The sequence below is a fragment of the Seriola aureovittata genome, chromosome 14, assembly GCF_021018895.1.
Source record: "Seriola aureovittata isolate HTS-2021-v1 ecotype China chromosome 14, ASM2101889v1, whole genome shotgun sequence".
Lineage (NCBI taxonomy): Eukaryota > Metazoa > Chordata > Actinopteri > Carangiformes > Carangidae > Seriola > Seriola aureovittata.
Window position 1 is genome coordinate 9,932,797 of NC_079377.1, and position 23,882 is coordinate 9,956,678.

The following is a 23,882-nucleotide window of genomic DNA, read 5'->3' on the forward strand; positions in this document are numbered from 1 at the left end:
ATAAATCAACCCTCCCCAACAGTACACAAGCACAGCTGCAATGATTAGTTAATTAATTAGTTTACTGACAGGGAATCAATTGACAACTATTTTAAAATCATTCACACCATAACATAATTTTTCAATACAAAGACAGCAAACATTAAATGGTTCCAGGTTCACAAATGTGAGGGTTCACTGCTTTTCCATCTTATTATTATCATTAATTGTTTATCATTTGTAATCATTTTGAAGTTTGGACTGCTGGTTGGACAAAACAACCATTGTCAAGGTGTCACTTTGGGCTTTGATGGCTTTTCTCACTATTCTCTGAATTTTTACAAACCAAACAATCAATCAGTTTATCGAAAGATAATCAAAAGATCAATCCATAATAAAAAATAATAATTAGTTGCAGCCCCATACAAAAATAGTTTAAAAATTACCATGATCAAATACAACAGTAAAATCCTGCTTTTACGCGAATGCATGAGTAATAACAATGTAATGGCATAATATGCAATACTATGATATATAATAATAAAACCAGTCACATGGACCATTTTTCTGGAGCGTACTTTTACTTTTAATATAGTTTAAAAGTAGAGTTTTTCCAGCTTATACTTATATACCAAACTAAGACTTGCAATTCAGCACTGTCACTTGAGTGTTTTTACTGTGTAGTATCTTTTTGTATACTTTTTATGTGTGGTATTAGTACCTTTATGAGTACCAGTGTGTGGCCTCTGTGTTAGAAATAAAGTTGACAGGAAGAACGGGAAGTAAAAACAGTCTTGTGGGCGCCAAAGGAAGTCATGTTTGACCACGTGAGTTCTCCACTCGCCTGTCATTGGTGGAGGCTTGTGTCCACGCCCACCACATCTAGTGCGTGTCTTTCCCGCGAACAAGACGCATTAGGCTCATGCTGTGACGCTGTGTAGCTGGATGCTAGGTGATGCAGAATCACTGTCGTAAGGTTTATATAGCTAAATTCAACGACAACAGCCTTCAAAACTCGAAAATATGAAGAAGCAAAGCTCTCTTTTCAATTTCTTCACCAAGTCTCCGCCGCCGGTCTCCAAACCGAAGCCTAGTCCCTCTCCGACCGAGGCAGACCTGCCGTCCTCCGTGGAGAAGTCCAACTCTTCTCCGAAAGAGCAAGCTAAACAAACACCACAACAAAAACCGGCCAAGACCAGCAAAGTAAAGCCAAAAAGTGACTCCAAGTCCGTCAAAGGGGGGTTCAAGAAACTGTTTGGCGACAAGGCTCCGACAACCAAAGAGAGGTGAGTTAGCGCTGATTATGTTGGGGGTGGTGTAGTTGCTGGAGCCACGTTAGGTACCGTTTTCCTTCTTCCTGCTGAAGACTTTCTGCAAGGCCCCACAAAGACTTAACCTGTTTCTCCAATTGTAAACGAGGTAATGCAAGAACAAACGAAATCATCCGATGCATTTTATTAATAATATAAAAAAAGAGAACAATGACTTTGTTGACTTTGAAAACCTACTGTTTCTATTGCTAATGAGTTACTTTTCTCATGTTCATTTCATGCATTTAATTGTATCAACATGGATTGCAGAGATTAAAAGGGAGTTTTCCTAATGATTACTAATGTCATAGTTGAAACTGTGTAGATTATCTTTAGTTGACACCATACCATGTGTGCCTTGTTTGGTGATTATTGTGGTATTGGCTCTGCTTCACCCCCGCCTCCTTACCCCCTCCTCCGTACTCTCGCCTCAATAAAAATGTGTGTAGCTTGGATCTGTATCCACTAGATGGCAGGTAACATGTTGTGTCTCCAGTCGGAACAAATCTAAAATCAGAGAAAATAATTAGTAACTCTCGCTGCAGTTGAATTACAGAGACAGTAATACCTTTATCAAATTATCACATCTGTTATTCAGAATTTTGGCATGAATATTGAGTGCCTTTTAAGAAAACATTGGATAAATCGAGACATGAGCATGAACTGTTTCAGGGCAAACGCCCTCTCACATTAGCTCCCAAGAGTTTTAAGCCAAATATGAGTAAGTACCTTGTTTACTTTGCAGCACATGTGGTGGGATGTTTTTTCCAGTTGTGTGGATAAATGACAAAATTCAAAATGACTGTAACAGGTTTTCAGTGCTGCAGTGTTAGTACAATCTGCCCTGTAATCTAAGATGTATTTTTAATGGCTGGTAGCCATGCCATGGTGGATTAGATGACCAAAAATACTGTAACTCACTCTAGAGCTGAAAATTATTAGTCTACCTTTTTTCTCTTTATTAATTGTGTAAATTACTTTCCAAACTATATCGTGGAAGATTCTGTGGTTTCAGTTTCTCAGCTCTGAGAATTGGCTATTTCTCTCTGTTTTAATGTCATTATAAACTTGGGCTGTTGCTCAGACTAATCAAATAAACGTATGTGTATTTCATGGCATTTCCATATTTTTTGGCAGTTGGTCAATCATCGGGAATTAGAATTATTATCATTTTTAATGGTAATAGTCATTAATTGTGGCTTAACTCCGTCCTGTCATAAAGGGCTGTAATACTCACAGGATAATGCCTACTTGTAGTTATACTTTGAGATAACAGATGCCTGTATTGCTCTGGGTCAGTAGATTATTTCCTATAATGTGTCTTTGTTTTAATTACCTCCAGCAATCTCACATCTTCACTGCCATTCAGTGCCGGTGCCCTTGTGTGGGCAAAACTGGAGGGACACCCCTGGTGGCCATGCATGGTGGTACCCCAACCTCTGACTGGACAGCAGATGAGAGGCCGCGGTCGAGACCAACGCATACATGTCCATTTCTTTGATGAACCTCCTACTAGGGGATGGGTCAGCACCAAATATATCAGAGAGTACCGAGGTTGGTAACATTATTCCCATAATAATGATAAAAGAAGAAGAATAGGAATATTAGAACATTAATGTGTTACGTCTTTCTTTGTCTGTTGCTGTTGAATGATAAGTTTGTACTCTGTTGGTTCAGGCTCCGACAGCAGCGATGCTAAAACCGGCGGGGTGTTCTTCAGCGGCAAGCCTGTAATCCGCCGAGCAATGGAGCTTGCTGATGGAGTCATGTTTGACAGCCCAGAAAAAAGATTAAAGATACCTCTCTGCACAGACCCATCAGACGAGGAAGAGGAAGATGAAGAAATGGAGGTGACTTTGTGTTTATGTGCAGATAGTATGTTGACGATGTGTAAATTAAAAAGCCCACATTTGAACTAAAATGTTTGATAAGATTTTCTTGTTACTAAAGTAGTAATACATATATCACTACTCAGAGTAGTTCAGAGTAAATGTCTTAGATCTAATCAGGTCAACAACACATGTTACATACCGTCATTACTCTTCCTTATTTGTGCTCTGTCAGCTTGACAAGTCGACACTGACTGATGAAGAGCTCACTGATGAGGATCTCCAGAAAAATGAGGAAGTGAAGTCATCCAAAGTCAGTCGCCGTTCATCCCGTGCGTCAACAGAAAAGAGCAACAAGGCCAAGCGCCGTCGCATTATTGTAGCCTCGGACAGTGACGGCTCAGATGAGGAATTCAAACCAGAACAGGCTGCGTCCAGCAGTGAGGATGAAGAGGAAGAAGGAACGGTCAGTAGTGAAGAGGAGGAAGAGGAGAGCACACAAGAGTCAGAAGTAGAAAGCCCAGTCAAGCCTGCAAAGCGCAAACGCCCTGAAGAAAAGCCTGCTAATGCAAAAGCTAAAGTATCCACCACACCGCCTGCTGCACCGAAACGACCTCAAGTACCTGTCGCAGCTGACACAAAGTCTCGCCTCTCAGCCTTCTCCGCCCCTGACAGCTTTGAGAGCCAGGCAAATGGTTCAGGCACCAGTGGAGGTACAACAGTTTGGGACCATGAGAAGCTGGAGTGGTTGCAGGATGGCAGGAGGAAAGACAGCAGAAGGCGGCGACAGACAGATGATAACTACGATCCTTCCACACTGTATGTGCCTGAGGATTTTCTAAACAGAGTCACTCCTGGTATGCGTCGGTGGTGGCAGCTCAAATCGCAGATGTTTGATACAGTGATATTCTACAAGGTGGGGAAGTTTTATGAGCTCTACCACATGGATGCTGTGATTGGAGTCAACGAAGTGGCACTGACTTTCATGAAGGGGACCTGGGCGCACTCGGGCTTTCCAGAGATCGGCTTTGCGCGTTTCTCAGACGTTCTGGTCCAGAAAGGCTACAAGGTGGCTCGAGTGGAGCAGACGGAGACCCCAGATATGATGGAAGCACGCTGTAAGACCATGGCTAAACCCACAAAATTTGACCGTGTGGTGAGAAGAGAGGTGTGCCGGATTATCACACGTGGTACCCAAACGTACAGTGTGTTAGACGGTGCTCCTTCAGAGAGCCAGAGCAAGTTCCTGCTGAGTTTAAAGGAAAAGGCTGAAGAGGAAAGCTCTGGCCGCTGCCGCACCTACGGTGTCAGCTTTGTAGACACGTCAGTGGGTTATTTTCATGTCGGTCAGTTCCCAGACGATCGTCACTGCTCACGCCTGCGCACCCTGATAGCACACTTTGCCCCCGCTGAGGTGCTCTTTGAAAGGGGGAACCCATCTGTTGAAACACGCAAGATACTCAAGGCCTCTCTGTCTTCTGCTCTGCAAGAAGGGCTTAATGCAGGGACACAGTTCTGGGACGCGCAGAAGACTCTTAAAACCCTCTCAGAGGAAGACTACTTTAAAGATACCACTGGCAAGGAGCAGGAGACTGGAAACAATCTTCTTCCTCCTCTTCTAAAAAAGATGACCTCTGAGAGTGATTCACTGTGCCTTACTCCTAAGGAGGGCTATGAGCTGGCACTGTCAGCACTGGGTGGAAGCATCTTCTACCTGAAGAAGTGTCTGGTAGACCAAGAGCTTCTCTCCATGGCCAACTTTGAAGAATATGTCCCTGTTGATGTAGAGATGGAGAAAGCTGCTGGACCTGCCAGCTTCTTCACCCAGACTCGTCAGCGAATGGTCCTGGATGGAGTGACTCTGGCAAACTTGGAAATCTTTCAGAATGGGTCAGGAGGAACAGAGGGGACGCTGCTGGAGCGCTTGGACACGTGCTCTACCCCGTTTGGTAAGAGGCTGCTGAAGCAGTGGCTCTGTGCTCCTCTGTGTAACCCCACATCCATCAAGGACAGACTGGATGCGGTGGAGGACCTGATGGGAGCCCAGGCCCAGGCTACAGAGGTTTCAGACCTGCTGAAGAAGCTTCCAGATTTGGAACGTCTCCTCAGTAAAATCCACAGCATTGGCACTCCTCTGAAAGGCCAGGACCACCCTGATAGCAGAGCAGTTCTCTACGAGGAGGTCACCTACAGCAAACGCAAGATAGCAGACTTCCTCTCAGCACTGGAAGGTTTCAAAACTATGCAGGAGATCATTTCTATCCTCGCTCCAGTTTCAGGCGAATTTTGCTCCACGTTGCTCCGCCAAGTCATCAGTCTGAAAAGTGAAAAGGATGGCCTCTTTCCCGACCTCTCAGCTGAACTCAGGCGCTGGGAGACGGCTTTTGACCACCGGAAAGCCCGCACTACTGGTGTCATCACCCCAAAAGCCGGCTTTGACCCCGAGTACGACCAGGCTCTGACTGGGGTCAAGAACTGCGAGCGAGAGCTGCAGGATTATCTGGACAGACAGAAGAAGAGACTCGGCTGTAAAAACATGGCTTACTGGGGAACTGGGCGAAACCGCTTCCAGATGGAGGTGCCTGACAGCGTCTCAGAGAGGAATATTCCTGAGGAGTACGAAGTGAAATCTACAAAGAAAGGCTGGAAGCGTTACGTAACAAAGAAGAGTGAGCGGCTGTTCTCAGAGCTGCAAGGATTTGAGGAGAAGAGGGATGCTGCACTTAAAGACTGCATGAGGAGACTGTTCTACAACTTCGACAAGAACTACAGCGACTGGAAGACTGGCGTGGAGTGTATGGCAGTGCTTGGTAATTATATCTTCTTTTTTTTTTATTGTTGTTAATCAGCATCATTTTATTACAGCATGCATCAATCAAATAGGTGAAGTAATACTTTAAATTACTGCAGTACAAAACAAAGTGCTGTCCTTCTCATTCTCAGTGTAATTTTTTAATTTGTAATTGTCTCAGAGGGAAAACCCCCTTTTTCTTTTTCTTTTTTTCCTTCTGAAAACAAGCTGGCATCGCAGGTGTATGCTCTCAATATTTTTCCTGCAGATGTTACTGATATACTGCCGGTATTTAAGATGATGTTGCACCAGTCTGGGCGTACTTGGTTAAGTTGATACTCATTAATTTAGTATGCTCCTCACATAGTTTGCATAGTTTATTACTGATCTCTGGTGCACTAACATATTGTTCTTTATAATGTGTTTTTCTATCACTGAACCATCCCTAAGCCACAGGTTTAGTTTTATTTATTTAACTTTTTTAACAGGAGTTTAACATAGAGTTTTAAAGGATGACAGATTGAATGCTTAATTACTCTTTACTTTTACTTCCAGTTAAGTGTCTTGTTTTTTTGTTTCTCAGATGTACTGCTGGCCTTGTCACGCTACAGTCAGGGTGGAGACGGACCGATGACCCGGCCACAGGTGGTGCTCCCTGAGGGTGACGACCAGGTAGAGACCTTCGTTGACCTCACTGGATCCCGACATCCCTGTGTCACCAAGACCTTCTTTGGCGATGACTTCATTCCTAATGACATCTTCATTGGCTGCCCTGGTAGTGGTGAAACTGATGAGGATAAAGGTCATGCCTTGTGTGTCCTTGTCACAGGGCCAAACATGGGTGGAAAGTCCACTCTCATGAGACAGGTGGGGCACTTATGGATGTATGTTTTATTGTTTTCTCCCTGTGTATGAAAAACTTGATAGGATTAAGTGATGGACCGGAAATAATGCAGGTCTGTTTGGTATCTCTGTTGGCCCATTTTCTTATGCATTTCTTTATGTACAGTGTGGACTTGTGATCATCATTGCTCAGCTGGGTTGCTATGTTCCTGCCGAGAGCCTGCGCTTCACACCAGTTGACAGGGTCTTCACCCGGCTGGGAGCCTCAGATCGTATCATGGCTGGTAACATCACAAACCCCACTTAACAAATGTTATGTAATGATCTGAGCTTCCACTTCATGCACTAAGCTTGTACTATCAACCCTTGTCTTCTGCAGGAGAGAGTACCTTCTTTGTGGAGCTAAGCGAGACTGCCAGCATCCTGCACCATGCCACTAAACACTCGCTCGTGCTCCTGGATGAATTAGGTACGTCTTTGGTGCTTATTACGGCTGATTCATAATGCCAGCAAACATCATAGGAATTCTCTTCGGCACCGTTTTCCTCCTGTGGTGGTACATTTGTGGGCTGTAACTGTTGAGCTGTGAACTGTTTGCAGGAAGGGGCACAGCCACATATGATGGCACAGCGATTGCCAGTGCTGTTGTGAAGGAGCTTGCTGAGAAAATCTGCTGTCGCACCCTTTTCTCCACACATTACCACTCCCTGGTGGAGGACTACGCCAACAACCCTGCTGTGCGGTTGGGCCACATGGTGAGTACAGCAATGCAAAAGAAGCAGGAGATGAAAAAAGCTGTGACTAAAATTATTATCCAGGGAAATATCTTCTAAATTGTATTCGCTTATTGCATCCTGTCTATTGTACTTAATATGTGGTGGAGCCAGAGTCAAATTTCTGTGCAGACAACCTGGTTATCTGTTCCACCCTTCGTACAGGGTATTACTTTACTTTTTTCTGTCACTTAATCCTTTGGTACAGGAAAATAAACTCTTGGAAGTCATGTTGGTTGGTTTCACAGAGAGCCTGGAGGGTATTGGGTGCATTTCTTTCCACAGTTATTTGTGCGTATAAACTCTGAAACGAATCCCTCAAGTCAACAGAACAGAAACTCTACAATGCAGCTGTTTCCTTGCTGTTATCATTGTGGGGACTCTTCTAACCACGTGTAACTTCAGTTCCTGTTACTTTACTAACATGACATATAATTTGAAGTAATTCTGTGCGCATTAGTTGTTTGTTTGTTTTCATCATACTAATTTCTTGTGGATTATGTATGTGCCCAAATGAATAATTTCCCGCTTGTGCTGGGCAGGTTCTGTAGTCTCCCCCACTGAACTCTCACAATGTGCAGTAAAGTGCCATGTGTCCGACCGTTTTTGTGTATTCTGGATCATGTGCAATGCCCTGGTATTAATTAGATTGTCTGTTTTGTTCTTTTTCAGGCGTGCATGGTGGAGAATGAATGTGAGGATCCAAGTCAAGAAACCATCACATTCCTCTACAAGTTCATCACAGGTGCTTGTCCAAAGAGTTACGGCTTCAATGCAGCTCGACTCGCCAGCCTGCCAGAGGAGGTCATCCAATCAGGACACAGGAAGGCCAGAGAGTTTGAGAAGAACACCATCAGCCTCAGACTGTTCAAGTATGTATTTATAGATCAGTTAATGCATCCTGTTGCCCCCTCATGTGACTGCAGTAACACCCTGGTGTTTGTAGCACCAAAGCTCTGTTGTGATTTCCTCTCCCCTTTTCTCTTGCAGGAAACTCTGCCAGTTTGCTGAAGATGCCACACTGGACAACACACACTTTGCTTCACTTGTTCTGATGCTCGACAACATGTAGTTAGTAAAACATGATTTGTTCTTGCTGAATTTTTGTTTTGTGAGCACTTGAAAAAACACTACTGTAATGATCTAATAAAGTTTATTCTTTAAAAAAATGACAATGTTTCATCTAGGAAATTAAACCCTTTTAATTCACGCTAGCGCCTACATAACGGTTATTGAATACTTCACAATATATTAAGTCTAGATGTTATGATACATGCATACATTTCAGTCTGTATGAGAACCCACAATCACCAGTACACATGAATTGGGAGGGGTGGGAGGACTGGGGGCAATGAAACCATATAGCGCTGTATATAGATACTTGTCTCAGCTTCAGTAGAGTAAAAGCCTTTTAAATTCTCCAGCAACATTGGCAAACAAGGGAAAGAACATCAAAATTAACGGTGCTTTCACAAGACTTGTTTTTTTTTTTTAACCCTAATCCAAGTAAAAAATTAAATCTGTCATATAAAAGAAATTCTATATCTTAACAGGCCAAGAAGCAGCATTTGTGCCCGTATACTGATTCTAATACAGGGTAAGATGTCTATAGATTATGTAATCTACTTGACCGATGAATCAATGACAATTTCTCAATGTACCACAGAGGGTACAACGATCTACATGTCCTTAGATAATTTCCTTGCAGATGTATAATACCCTGACCCAAACCAGCAATGTTTTATTTGATAAATAAGTAAAGAGGAGGCTGTATCTTACTTAGAAACTACACCACTAAATTGTTATACAACTTCAGCCTTGAATATAAATGCTTAATTTTCCCCCATTGCTTTCTCCTTTTAAGTTGGATCTCACGTGACAAACTGAAAATATGCATAGATTATGTAAAACAGACTGAAATATAATAGTTCAGCTTCCTTACAAAGACAAACATCAACGATGCTACACAAGTCTTGTGAAATCACATTTCAGCATCTATTTTTCTGTATTGCAAATGTAAAATGAGTCAACATTGCTGGAGAAAATGTTTAGTGTTTTCCTCTCTTTTCTCTGATCTCTTTCACAGAAAGAAGTTAGATACTGCGACATGAGTATAATTACAGCAATTCTAGGGTATAATAACCAAAAAAATTAACACATTTAATAAAATAAAGACATTCAAGTACAGTAAGATTTTTGCATGAAAATACAAAACTACACAAAAAGCATTAAAATCAAATCTCAACAGTTGTCTTGAGGGGGTGAAAAAAAAAAGCTGAAGTGCTAGGTCATTTTTCCCGTACATATCATACGAGCACGTCGGTTGCCCAGTGATGGAAGCATTGTTGTATTTGGGGCCTTTGCCTCCACATGAGAAAAGTTGTGCCTCTTTTGACTGAGCATCTGTCCACCATGGGGCTGTACATGACTGCAGTATCTCGTTGTTCCTCTTCTTAATAGCAGATGAGCCTGTGGCTCTTTGTCCATCTCTCATCAGTTTCACTTACTTGACTGAAGCAATGCACCCACAAACCCTGAGTCAGCTGCTCTTCTGCTCTGTCCCACTGATGTCATCTTTTTTGTCAAATAATTGAAGAAAAGAAAAAGCGAGGCATCCATAATCAGACTTTTTTTTTTCTAAATGTCTCCTTTTACCATATTCTTGTCCAAGTCTTTTTTTTCTTTTTTTTTTTTAAAGTCACTGTATATGCTCTGTCAAAGTGAATCTGTATTTTAGTTTGGATTTACTCCTCCAATGCACGACTCAAAGTGTCTTATGTCCATTACTGCTGAAGCACAAAAAGACCTTGGGTCTCCAGCTCAGTTGTGCTGCAGTGTATTGGACTCTATAGGAGGAGCCGAGTCATACAGTGTGTCTGTGTCGTGAGTCGGTTCTCCAGCTAACGTGCAAGGATTTGACAGCGTCCCTGCACCACAGTCACAGAAGAATCTGCAGGTAGAGAGGAAAGAGGAGAAATTATTACATTTATTAAGGTACAAAGAAGAAAATACAGTTGGCACAATATGTTGCATCAATAAACTTCAGAAAAAAAAAACATGTCTGGGGACCAACTGATGTATAAACTTAACTGGCAATCCTTTGTAAATATACATGTTGTTTTAGTAATATATGTGTACAACGAGAAATATGTTGAGGAATTAGTATTCATGCAGTTTAAAGTGGGAGGGGAGCTGGTAACACAACTTACTGCTGTTGTGTTACTCAGTACCTTATCTTCAGTTACTGAGATAAGGGTTTGTAAATTGAGGAATTTTGTGCGATTCTTTGATATGCAATTTAATAACTTAATTTTGATCAAATTTCAGGTTAGATTTATCATTTGTATTCCATGTAACCTCTAATACTCACAGGTCATTTATTAGATACATAAATCTGTCAGTTTGTCCAGTCAGTTAGGTGTATATATTAGTTGACAACTAATGCCTGCGAAAGAACAGGTTTGCGTTTGGTGTAAAGCTCAGTGTTTTCAATGATGTGCAATGGGACTGATATCTGAGGATTGTGGTGGTCATGTTATTAACATTTGGCCTGAATGCTTCAATCATTCCTGGATGATTGGTGGAGGATGTCAATGCTTTGAGCAGCACCGAAAAAATTTCCTTCACTCCCACTGTCTTAGGGTGGCAGCCAAAGTTTCACAGATGGTGTCTCACTTCCATCAAATACAAGTGACAAGTGGTAAAATATGTCTGTGAGTAGGAGGGCCTGAGATCATTTGTTATTGCCTGATTTCCTCACTGTCTCCAATACAATGTGTTGATGGGGTGTCTTTTGTTCCGGCTGTACACCTGTAATTCTGCTCATTAACATAATTTGAGTTCTGACTTTGAGAAGCAGCACAGTGCTCAAACCTGCTCTTCTGACCAATGACTGTATATAAAGATGGACGACATTACAGCTCCACAAAAAAGTGTAACAGCTGTGACTGAATCCCGATTGGGTTGGATGAGGAGTGAAAATGCATCATCCACCTTTGTATACAGTCGTTTTTTTTGACACTCAAGATGATGCCCTCTCTGAACTCTGTTAGACCACGCTCTTATACATCAACAAGTGGAACCAGTAATGAAACAAAAATGTGGTTTCATGCAACACGTGTCAGAGTGTAAGGAAATGGCCAGGGTTTATTTTGGTCATTCAGGGTCACAGCATTCATTTGTTGTAAGACTGACCTATCGTGTCTGATGAACTCCACATCGTGTCCTTGGTGACACTTCTTGATGCAGTTCACGCAGATGGCGTTGCGGTCTGTTGTGTTACAGGTGTGACACCTGTGGGAACCCAAATTGTGTTCGTTAACAACCACAAAACACATGGACAGTTAAGGATATTCTAATCACTGTAACTGAGTGTAATGTAAATTACCTGTAAAAATCGTGCATTGGGTAGCTGGTGTAACTTGAAATCTTGTACAGGCACTGACCTCTGCTCACAGCCTTTTCAATTGCATCTTGATTGTTCATTATTTTATTATCTGGAAGAAAGATAGCAGAATTTGTAGCCTACAGGTTACTCACATTTGGATCTGGCATTTCAGGGTTTGTCAAGAAAAAGTGTCAAAATCTTTGACCTGTGAACATACCTTTCATAGTAACGTTGACACCAGATGCAAGAAACAATCCCCCAAAGCGATTGTTGAAGATCTGATTGCCCTCTAGGGTTGCTGTGGCATGATTGGTGATCTCAATACCTAGCAGTTAAAAACAAAAACATGCGGTTAATATTACAGTGCTCCTGCTTCCCATTAGTGAGCATACTGAACCTCACTGAAAACTGTATGTTTACAGGCATATTTGTAAGGATGTTAAAAGGCCATAATAACTGAACTCAAACACCTCTTTACAATTTTGAATGATGACAGATTACAGCTTGTGCACATGTGACCCACCTGCAGCGAAGCCGTCAAATATCCTGTTTTTCCGCAGGACGGGGTGGCTGTTGGTGCTGATCAAAACTCCTGCTTGGGCATTTCTGAAGATGTCATTTTCCTCTAACAAACCTGAAGACAGTAATGAGACTGCTGATTACACAAACCGCTGACATGAAAATTTAAGTGATAAAAGGTGCCTAAATTAAATCTTTTGTAAGGATCAAGTCGATCTATGTTGAGACTTTTGCCACTTTCATAAAATAAATTGATTAGTTACCTCTTCCTCCATTGAATATACAGATCCCACCGTCTCTCCCGTCATGGATCTTATTCCTCCGCAGTGTGGGGTTGCTGTCTGTCTTGATCCACACTCCTGCCATAGCGTTGTCAAAGATCTCATTGTCCTCGATAAAGCCTAGGCCTGAAAAAAAAAAAAACAACAGGCTTTTATGTTTCATCAAAACAGTGAACAGGAAGAGAACTGTTGTCACACTCACGAGCTGATGAGTGATGACCACAGAAAAGACTTCTTTGCTCCTCACCTGAGTTGTAAACCAAAATGCCTCCGTTCTGGCCTCCCCAGATCTTGTTCCGCCTGATCTTGGGATTGCTGCCAGTCCTGTCAAAGAAACAGAGGACACACGAGGGACAGATGATCCACCGCTTCACTTATGCTAAATGCATTTCCTTCCCCACTGAGCCCTCTTAACATCAGGACAACTGACTTTACTGGGATATTCATCTGTTATGAACATATCCAGACAAATTTTTTGTCATTGTTATTTTCCACACACCTGATTTGAACTCCAGAGTACATGTGATTGTAGATATCATTGTCTTCCAGCACACCATGGCCATTGTCATAGAAGTAGACCCCAACCTGTTAAAATAACAGTGAAAACATATAAGGTCTCATTTATTCATTATTCATATCAGTTTAACTACATCACATCAGGAAACAGTATCATCAAGGTTATGCATAGGACTTGTGTTTGTTTCTGGCTTGTGATTTTACATGTATTTCTCAATATTAAACTTGTAATTGTCCTGTAATCTTACCTGCTTCCCGCTGTGTATCCTGTTCCTCCTCAGTACTGGCGTGCTGCCTGTTGTCACCCACACTCCTGCCAGCGTGTTGCTGTACACCTCATTCTCCTCTATGACGCCTTGTCCTTTTTCATGCTGCGTGATACAGAACCACCATACATTACTGCTATGTTTCCAACATTATAGCATAAGAAAGCTGAAGAAATGAAAACATACCAAGATGTAAGACTATTTTGTTAAAAAACACTGCAGTTGTAACTTTATGGGTTTCACGGCAGCATATGTTTTTTAAATTATTTACCACGTATATGCCGCCATGCTGGCCATCATGGATCTTGTTGTGTCTGACAATTGGGCAGCTGTTCGTCCTGATCTGGATTCCTGCCAGGGCGTTACCGTAGATGTCATTTCCTTCAATGAGGCCTCGGCCATCACCAAAAATGTAAACGCCACCTTGATTGCCATTAAAAATGGCATTGCCCCTGTGTTTACACAAAACAACACATTTCAGGACATGATAAAACTGTGTTTCAATTTAATATTCGACATTTGGCAGCCAGGCCACACTGACCTTATTGTGGGGTCACTGTTAGACGTGATCCACACCCCAGCAAAGTTATTTGCATAGATCTTGTTTTCGATGAACTGGCCGCGGCCCTTTTCGTGGACATAGATGCCCCCCGTCTGACCATGATGAATCTCGCAGCGAACCACTGTTGGATTGGCGTACGCCTTCACCTCAAAGCCGGCTATGCGGTTCCTATGGATGTTACAGCTCTCAAAGTAACCCTGGAAAGGGACAGATATCGAAATTACTGTGTGTCCCATGGAAACACTGTTCAATCCATGGTCAAGAACTTTGTGTAACCAACCCTTTACACTTCCACAATAACCACACTGCATACACTGTATACATGTACCATGTTAACACATTCCTATACACATGAGAGCATACAACTGCAGTGACACCACAACTAAGGAAGTTCTTGAAAAACGTTTACTTACTGTAACAGTTAAGAAAAACTACAACTGCCCATGAACAAGTCAACAACACTTTTTGAAACAATAACCAAACACGAGTAAGTTGTATCTTACCATGCCGTGGTCAAACGTAAAAACACCCACGTCTCTGCCGTGGTGGATGTGATTCCGTCTGATGATTGGATTTCCATGGTTTTTCACCCAGATCCCAGCCAGAGCGTTGTTTGAGATCTCATTGTCTTCATATATTCCCTGAAAAATGAACGATGTTGACGTTAACGCTTTACACATTTTCATGTCCACTTTAAAGTTATTTTCATCAGTTTGTTGTATTTTATCATACTATTATTTTAACCTCACATGCCAGGGGCATATAAGAATTGAGAAAGATGGGTCCTTTCACTGTTGTTCAATTTCAATGGCAAGCCTAGACACCCAACGGTACAATAATAGGGACGCTGACACATGCCTTCACGTCTCAACATAATACTTTATCAACATGGGTGAAAGACGTGCGTTACCTGTGCGTGGTCGGTGATGTAAAGACCAACATTTTCACAGTCACTGATGTTACAGTGCTTGATTGTGGGACAAGCACCCTGACCGCTGACACAGACAGCGGAGCCCACTGAAACAAGCAGGACAGAAATTTATTAGTACACTAATATCCGTGTCAAAATATAACAAAAAGTGCAATTTCAGCACAAACATATCCAGTCGTCGGATCAAAGATCATTTACCTGTGCATGTGCTGCGTATGATGCAGTGGTCGATGATGGGGCTGCAGTTGACTGTAATCTCCAAGCAGTGGTGTGCATTATGGTGCTGGGCGGATTTATCATCAGGATTGAACTGCAGCGGACACAAAATCTGTTAGCAAAAGCTATAACTTCTCGAGCAAGTGTGCATATTAACCTTTAAGGGTCATCTCACCCTAATGGTCATGTATCCAACGTAAGCATCTTCTGAGCCTTCCATGAATACAAATGTAGAGTCTCTGGTATTCTCAATGATGACTTTCTCTGCTACTTTTCCAGGAGCTACACATTGATCAGAAAGGTTGAATTAGAGACAAGAGTAAACAAATGTACAATCAAACAGAAGAGTAACCGTGACTTCAGACACACACATACCAGCTCCGATCATTGTGATAGGTGACTCGATGTAGATCCATTCGTCTGTATAAATACCAGAGTGGACGAATATCAGGCCGTCGAAGTGAGGCTCCTGACCCCCTCCAAGAGCATCCTCAATGGTGTCATAGTACTGGAGAAAACATCATAAGTCAGGTGAATGACAGGCAGGGGGACTTAATACTAATACTTAATACTGGAAACAGTTCACTTACAAACATGTTATCTCTCCCTTTGTATCTGGCAGGATTACTGTAGAAGTGTTCTGCGAAGCCTGGCTTAACATGTGCTCCTTTATACTGTAAGAAAATATTCAAATGATTATTCACACGCTTAAGAAATGAATAATTCACCATGAACAAATTCAGACTACAGAGATATTGCACTGACATTGCATTTTGAACAAGATGGGGGGGGGGGGGCATTTTTCGTCCCGTGAAAACGATCCTAAAGGTCAATATATCGCAAAGGAATACAATTTAAACACATAGTTTTCTTCTACGCCCTGCTTACTGAATGTCACCATTATGGCCTGTGGTGCTGCCCTTTCACATGACATTAGCTGCCTGTACACAGGAGGATTTAAAGTCACACAGATGGGAACGGCAAAGTTAGTGCCACTACATATATCTACCTTAAAGGCCATAATAACCATGAAGAGTAGTGCTCTGTACCAACAGCTGTCTGCCAGTGTCTCATTTGCTTCATGGTAAAATATGAAATCAGATGGTTTTATGATGGTGAAAAATATTTGTTGATTGAGAGAAAAAGCAAAGATATATCAAGCAAGACTTTTGTAAGATCACAGTGAATCAGAGGGCCCACAGGAGGTTCCATACCAGCTGCTGAAAACTTTCTTTCCACGGGTTTGGCTGCTCATACTCTTCTGGGTTGATCTGATAGAACTTCCCTGCCTCAGGGTGCATCATGGGTCGCGTGTATTCAAAAACTTCCATGTACAGCCTCTTCCTGAAACACAAAGGCACAATAATGATTAACACCATCCTCTTCTAATTTGTGGTAGATTTTCTCAGTCTCCAATACACAAGCTTTTGTCAACAGACTTAAGTCAAACAAGTAGCTAAATGGGACTGTTACTGTAACTGCCCTCAGGACATTTGAACTAAGTTCTGATAAGAATATTTATAAGATACAAAAGTTAAAGCTCCTATTTTCACTAAACACACACAAAGGGGAAAAATAAATATCATAATATACTGATCAAGAGAAGCGTACCCAACACTACCAATCTATTTTAACATGTCTCACCAGAGGATGGGGTCATTGGCCAGTTCACTGAAGCGTTTGCAGACACACGCAGCACGGCACAAGTCCTGCTCCAACAGGTACGAGAAGATCTTTAGCACCACCTCGTCTGGAAGCTTCTCCTGCAAATACTGCTCTGCTGGAGCTGCTGGGAGGAGGATGACCACAGAATTAGATTTAAATAGGAAAGGACAGGGTTTTGGGTGGGGTTAGACAGCAGTGTGCATACTAGTATAGTTATATCCAGATCACGTGAGATCTCTTCTTTTAGTATCTAACTTTAAAGTAAGAAGAAGGACATTGAACAAAAAAATGAATTCTGAAGAAAAATGTCACATTTTCTTCATGAACATCACTTTGGTTTTAAAACAAATTATGTGGCGCAACTGTAAGCACAGCATGAGGGAACATGACCAATTTTTTGACCATGTACTTCGACACCACAAAGCCATGTATGTTAAGCGCAAAGCCAGAACCAAATGCCATGCAATGGCTGCTTTGGCTAGAACTACACAGTATGAGAAAAAGTCCAAATGCCACAAATAACAGAGTTATAATTTCCACTTGGTAAAATTCATGGTGCTGCTTCATGTCTTTACCAAAGAGGTCTTTAAAGAGATGATCTCACAGGAGATTGATACCATACATACAAATCATATTGTATAAACAAGGTCTATGCAATACACAGATCTCCCATTATGAAAATGAAAGTAAAACTTCAAATTTTACAATATGAAAAAAATGCATGTATTCATAACAGATTTTGCACCAGCAACATGACACTTTGTGTGATGCATTAACTGCCCACTACTAGTTAACATGAGAGACAAACTGTACATTTTGCCCTAATAGTGCTTTCATTGTATTGAAGGAAAAGTACCGGTAGTTCATCCATCATAAATTACCCCCACAATCACCCCTCACAGCCTATAGGAAACACGATGATGAATGCAACTTTGTGGAAGATACATTTCAAGTCAAGTAATGTGCTCCTAATTACCTGGTAAATCTTGGCACTTTCCTGAAACTCTGGGACGCTTAGGTCGGTGTCCAAAGTTGTCTGTGGTTGAAGTGGAAGCACCCTGTGGATTAAAAAAGTCAGAGGAAAATTTTTACTGTTAATTAGTGTTTCTTTAAATCAAACCTTTATCTTGTAGGCATTTCTACAATCTTTTAACGATGTCTGGTAAATATACCTCCATGTTGGTCTTTGTCGGACACACTGTTCTCTTGGGTAGAGACTTTCTTCTAAGCTGGTAGGGACTATTCTGAGCTCCTGGACCGGATTCTTCTGCGACCATATCTGCAGGAACGTCCTCATCTACAAAAGGTGGAAAACATAAAAAATTGAATAATTACAATGTTATCAATTAAACAAATACAAAATACTGTATGATATGCAAGAGAAGGAAATCCAAGAAAATGTGTTTCTGATGTATTTTCAACAGCATATTCATGATGTAGCACTTTAAATATGCTTATTAAGAATTTGAGTTGTCTGTCAATAGTAAGCAACACGAATAAATAATACTAGTATAGTATGCATTCACTTGTTGTCCTGAATAGCCCTCAAGAATGTGTAGCCTCATATGCAACAATGGATGTATTTTTCAGTTCTTTCCTTGAACAATAATCGTGAATATCAACCTTTAATTGTTAATCACACAAACTATTAAAATTGGAGCTTTCAAGCAACAATTTGACTGTAATAAGCAATACATTGTAAAATCAGATTAGCCGAGGTAATTGCCTAAACAGTATTTATCACACAGGTCACAGGACAAAACCAAGAAAAAACAAAACAGTTTTGTTCATTACCTGCTCTGTATGCTATAGATTGATTACAGATCCTATCAAGAGAGGATTCAATTATCAGAAAAACAAAACAACCATAACATCACCCCTGAGCTAAACCAGACATCTATTTGTAAGCCTATTCACCATGGCATGATGAGTTGATAGCTACCCCAGATGGGAGATGCAAACTGTCTGCTTGTTGCTCTGGTTGCAAGGATAACTCTCCCCGGCTACTGGGCCAGTAACCACTACAAACACCATCTATGAAACAGACTGGGCCAATTACAGCAAATTCTCTGCAGATGTAAACTGAAATAATGTAAAAGCTCTCCTGCCTTGTTCGACTGAAACAGACACATTTCATTTCACAGTAAATATAAGCTATTACATGAAAAAGGCTAAGATACTACTACCAACCACACTATCATTTACTCATTCACTGTCACGTTAAAATGACAACTGAGCTATGCTGTTAACATCTGGACAGAGAGAAATAAGTACCATGTTAAATCATGCCTTGATAAATGAACTGAGAAAGGGAGAAGCACTACAAATCTACAATCTGCTAATTAATTATTAGGATGCGTTTGGCGATTGTTTTGTCAGTATTATCAAGTTATTACTTTAGTGTTATGTGTTTACAATTACTCTTACGAGAAACAACAAGTAAGAGTTAACCCTCTGCTGCTGATTGCCATTCAAGTGATGCTATGAGATCCAATATCACAACATTTCACTAGTCCACATGACAACGTTTAACCAGGTTCAGCAACCAACCTCTACTGTTTATAAATTGACTGGGCCTCTCGCACTGGCTTTCAGCCATAGCAACTATGATTTGAGAGCATCTCTAGCTAATGTTTACTTTGAAAAATGCAGTTAATATTCGTTTACATTACAGCGTCTGTTATCACACAACGTTACTGGAGAAAAAACAAAACATTATATGCCTGAATTGCAACAGTAACGTTACTACACTGGTTACAAGCATTATGCCCCTGCGCTGACATTTTAACGTTGTAGAGGTTATGAAGACATGCTTTTTTGAAAACACCAGGACGCAGATAGATAGCCAAACATGCTAATAATAACAGCTAACTAGCACAGGCTAAGTCCAGTTAGCATGCTACGACAACTGGCAAAACCACTTTGTGTATCCTTCTCTGCGTTTGTCACCCATGAACGGACAAAACCATTGTCTACAGCTTGTCAGTTTCACCACGATTGTAACGTTAGCTGATAAAAAGCAAAATTCAGCAGCGATACGAGGCCAGGCAAGCAAAAGAAAGGCCGACTCGGTGCAAAAATCAAGCAAAACAAAGCGCGGCCTGAATGCTAGGTACACACACAAAAGCCTCGGTGTTTCCTAGCTGCACGGCGACCCTTTGAGACTGCTATTTGCTCCCCACTGTTTTATCTCAACAGCCAATGTTGCCCTAATGTACGTACTACATATGGCCGTAAACAACACTTAAATCCGTGCAATCATAAAACAAACAGTTCAACTCTAATGCTAGCTGTTTGACAAACCGTTCAGTAATGCTAGCTAACGTTACCTCTTTCCTGGTGGTTCCTCTCCGGCTGCACCGGGCGCGGCCTCGATACTCGCCTAGGTCTTCTGCTAACGTTACTTGCTCTGACGGAGTTCATTTGGGGTGTTGTTAATCTTGAAGAAATGTCGAAGCCTTCACAGCAGAAGAGGCGACGCAAAGCTCATCATCTATGTATTTTTCTTCAGCATTGCACGATCTGCCATGTCTAGCCGTGGCTCCTGGAAAACGTATCGCGGTGTGTTATTCCCGTTCCCCTGCACTGGTGTTACGTCTAGCCCCGTTCTACTGTAGCAGGAGGAGCCATAACAGACAAGCACAGTCCGTCAGGCCTCAGTCACATCACATGGGAGGACTTCTCGCCTTCTCGTCGCTTTCCCCGTTCTCGGCGGTCTATTCAATAGTGATTTCACTTGTACTACCCGAGCATCCACCATGGGAGAAGCTGCAGTTTGTCTCAGCAGTGGTCTACCTACATACTGGAGATGAGTGCAGCCCCTATAGGTGGAGTACAAGCATCAAGGAATCCAAATCTTCCAACATCCTTCAATCTAACAAACTGCTATCAGTTATTATTCTTGCATGTGACATCAAAACACCCTATAACACACAATATATTTTGTCTGATTGTGATAATGTGATTTTAACTCTTATCACTGAGGGACCAATCACAGATCAATGCTTGATTAAAAATTATTTCAGCAGATTATTCAACTTACTCTAACTTTATTCCTGACCAAGCTGCACATCCATAGTTTACTAAGGTCTAAATTTTGTCAGACAAAATCAGAACCCTGTTCAAAATCATTTATCTTTGGTATAACAGGTGGCCAACTCCATCATAGCATGACAAAATATGTGTTTGTTATTGGGTGTGGATTGTCTATTGTGTTGTGCCAATTGAAAAAGTGTCCTACTACTCCTAATTCAACCTCGCTGTCCTTGGCGATTGGCAGGAATCCATTCTGGCTGTGGAAAATTGCTTGAAATCTGAGAAAAATAGATAATTTCTCCACAGGAATCAAAATGTGTCATGATTATGTAGATGTTGTATGAAGTGAGAGCAGTGAGAGTCAGTGTTTTGGGGACAACTTAGTAGTGAGCCACTGTTCCTTCACATTTAGAGTATCCCATTAAGATAGTTTTGGTATATGTTAAGGATGGCTGCTTCATGCTGGCTGCTTGCCATGTTACAACTGTCACACTGACCTGGATAAGTAATAAGATGAGCGGATGATTTATTATTCTATGTCAAACAGGTTCAGTCAAAACATACTCCAGTCTTCACAGGTTCTGCTGCAAGGAGCATTATTCATCCAGTGCAGATATGCTGTCATTTTCCTCTGCTCTGTTTCCAACCTGTTTACACATACATTCAAAACCATGCACAGCCCAGTACACAAAATCTGGGTGTTGTATCCTGTTGCAAATATTATGACTGAGTGGAATCCATTGATAGACATGCAAGGGCTCTAACTGAGTGGACACCAGTTTACAGACTTATCATGTCCTTAATAATTCCAGCTTGTGGGCCATTTTAAAGTCTTTCAATGAAAGCTGGATGCTCAGAATGTTGTCTCATGGCTAAGTGTTATGTAAATTCAAAGAATCGTCACTTTCTCTATGTAATTGTTGAAACAGTATCACAAAACATCTTTACTGAGTCTTTGTTCAGTTTGTTACTGAACTCTGTGAGCCACATCCAATCCCTCAAATCCAATAAACACGGATTTTCCCTCAGTGTTATTCACAGTCCTTGTGATGTGATACAGCCTTGGCTTCCACATTGTACAGCAAATGCATTCCTACTTAATATTACTGAACAAATGCTATTATGTAAATAAGAAAATAGTAATAAAGCAGCAAGAATAAAAACTTTGCACAAATTATTTTTATGCAAAGAATCTAACTTATTTCTAATATTCTATACATCATAGGATTCCCAAACAATCCCCAACAAATGCAGGTGAAATGGTGTTTGACATATTGCAATTTGAGATTCTGGTACTTTGTCTGATGGTGGTGCTATTCGGCATGACCAAATGAGAACAATGAAAGGGTCTTGCATACAGATCTTAGTCCAGATTAAACACAATACATGAGAAATTTTGCAGAACTCAGCCATAGTCATTTTATTATTTACACATGTATTTTTCTCCATATGACATATAAAATGTAATCTGTGAAAAATGTATTTTAGGTTGACAGAGGAAAAAGAGAAAAAGTAATATTGCAAAATATGATGTACAGTTTAATTTCAAACATTCGTTTTTCGTTCACAAGTGTGGGCTTATTGTCTTTCTCCTCAGTTTACTCAATAGACAATTGATAGAGTATTCTGTCACTTACTTACCTGCACAGTAGCCTTTGTCCACTAGATGTCTCCTCATCTCTACCTCTGAGTATTCACTACATGCTGTTTGTAAGATGAGCATCACATGATACTTTACCTCTATCTGTCTTTTTGTCTCTATTGTCTGAGTGATGCCTCTCCTTGCTCTTTTTTTTTCTCACTGATGCTAAAATATCACTTTCTTTGTTTCACATACATCTTGAGTGTTCACTCCTGGCAATCACTGTAAGTTATAATTTATTTCCAGACACCTTACCCAAGGATGCTGCCATGACAACAATGTTGTTTGTTATACTGATTGTGTCAAATTGCCAAATACATTAATGAATTATCTCCTCTCTGGTAGACTGAAACCCCAGCCCTTTTTTTTTTTGCAGCAATGCTGAGCTTTGTAAATATTTGCTTGTAGGATATCAATATGTGCCTGTGGTGACAACATGGTAATTAATTAGCATATATTTTGGCTGGTCTAAATGAATACTGTTCCACTGACTAATTAACTACCTACAGTAAATGAGCCACAATGAACTGTAAAACAATCCTCCTTTACGTGGTGGCGTCCTCACAACTGATGCAATATTGTACGTTTTTATACACATTTATAGTATTTATATTTTCCATTAATGCATATGTTTTCTTTCATATTGTTTTTTTAGTGCTTTCAATCAACCCCAGGCCTATCAGCAGGACCATCTGTGATTTGTTGCTTCGTGGTCATTGACCCATCTGTGAGTTTGTCTGTCTGTCTGATGAGGTTAATGTTGATTGACCTCAGGAGAGGAGTCAGCTGAGAGTCTTGTGTCGGACACTGTGTCACCCAAAACCCTTTGCTAACATCAGCAGCCATGATACTATGAAATGAAAGAGTTCTTGTTGTAGTTTTTGTCATGTGTCTTTTGTTGTTAAATCTGCAGTTATGTGGTTAGTTATCAAAGATTTGATCAACTTGATCACATTTTCTGAATGGACTTGTTTTGTCTGTGGCATTGTAAATGACAAACTAATGACATTTGTGTTCATGATGCACTATCTGTGGTCATCTGATGATAAAATGGGTGGACTCAGTGTTGCGATGGCCAGAAGGAACATTTTTCGTCCCGTCTAACATAATCTCTCCATTTAGTCTTTCTACTTGTATTTTTCAAACTGAATCACCGGTCCTCTTAGAAAAATATTGTGAAACATACCTCTTTACTTTAGCCTGAAACACAGAGAGCTTAACTGTCAAGATCTGTTGTTTTCGACACTAATCTGTTGGAGATATGACAGTGAGGCACATGTGTTGGCTTGGTAACCAATCTAGTATCCAGTGGCAACAGAGGTCTATTGAATGCTGGG

At 41.1% G+C, this 23,882-nt stretch overlaps 2 protein-coding genes across 3 annotated transcripts; one reads left to right on the top strand and one right to left on the bottom strand.

Moving 5' to 3' along the window:
- The first annotated feature begins 879 nt into the window (after positions 1-879).
- msh6 (mutS homolog 6 (E. coli)) lies at positions 880-8,734 on the top strand. The gene is made up of 10 exons (XM_056395083.1): positions 880-1,265; positions 2,632-2,843; positions 2,967-3,139; positions 3,354-5,928; positions 6,493-6,776; positions 6,919-7,036; positions 7,132-7,221; positions 7,353-7,507; positions 8,198-8,397; positions 8,516-8,734. Exons 1-10 carry the CDS (start codon positions 1,003-1,005, stop codon positions 8,595-8,597), a joined length of 4,152 nt encoding a protein of 1,383 aa, XP_056251058.1. The 5' UTR covers positions 880-1,002; the 3' UTR covers positions 8,598-8,734.
- On the bottom strand, positions 8,665-20,633 carry fbxo11a (F-box protein 11a). Of its 2 annotated transcripts, none has more exons than XM_056395085.1 (22): positions 20,198-20,633; positions 18,041-18,165; positions 17,845-17,926; positions 16,848-16,989; positions 16,418-16,547; positions 15,794-15,877; positions 15,579-15,711; positions 15,379-15,485; positions 15,186-15,297; positions 14,967-15,073; positions 14,560-14,697; positions 14,036-14,253; positions 13,766-13,946; positions 13,477-13,599; positions 13,212-13,297; positions 12,960-13,036; positions 12,695-12,838; positions 12,436-12,546; positions 12,130-12,237; positions 11,913-12,021; positions 11,720-11,818; positions 8,665-10,475 (listed from the first exon to the last, which is right to left on the bottom strand). In XM_056395085.1, exons 1-22 carry the CDS (start codon positions 20,289-20,291, stop codon positions 10,346-10,348), a joined length of 2,640 nt encoding a protein of 879 aa, XP_056251060.1. In that variant the 5' UTR covers positions 20,292-20,633; the 3' UTR covers positions 8,665-10,345. The 2 variants fall into 2 exon arrangements, with proteins under 2 accessions (XP_056251060.1, XP_056251059.1); XM_056395084.1 differs by having other exon boundaries at positions 16,848-16,992; positions 20,198-20,632.
- Between the last annotated feature and the right edge of the window lie 3,249 nt (positions 20,634-23,882).

Bases quoted from the DNA above. Each gene is read 5' to 3' on its own strand.
- fbxo11a (XM_056395084.1), bottom strand. From the start codon at position 20,291: ATGAACTCCGTCAGAGCAAGTAACGTTAGCAGAAGACCTAGGCGAGTA. The intron at 14,254-14,559 runs GTAAGATACAAC...GTCCCTTTCCAG, and splicing joins TTACGTTTGACCACGGCATG to GGTTACTTTGAGAGCTGTAA. The intron at 12,238-12,435 runs GTGGGTCACATG...TTTAACTGCTAG, and splicing joins ATTTGACGGCTTCGCTGCAG to GTATTGAGATCACCAATCAT.
- msh6 (XM_056395083.1), top strand. From the start codon at position 1,003: ATGAAGAAGCAAAGCTCTCTTTTCAATTTCTTCACCAAGTCTCCGCCG. The intron at 3,140-3,353 runs GTGACTTTGTGT...GTGCTCTGTCAG, and splicing joins AGGAAGATGAAGAAATGGAG to CTTGACAAGTCGACACTGAC. The intron at 5,929-6,492 runs GTAATTATATCT...TTTGTTTCTCAG, and splicing joins GGAGTGTATGGCAGTGCTTG to ATGTACTGCTGGCCTTGTCA.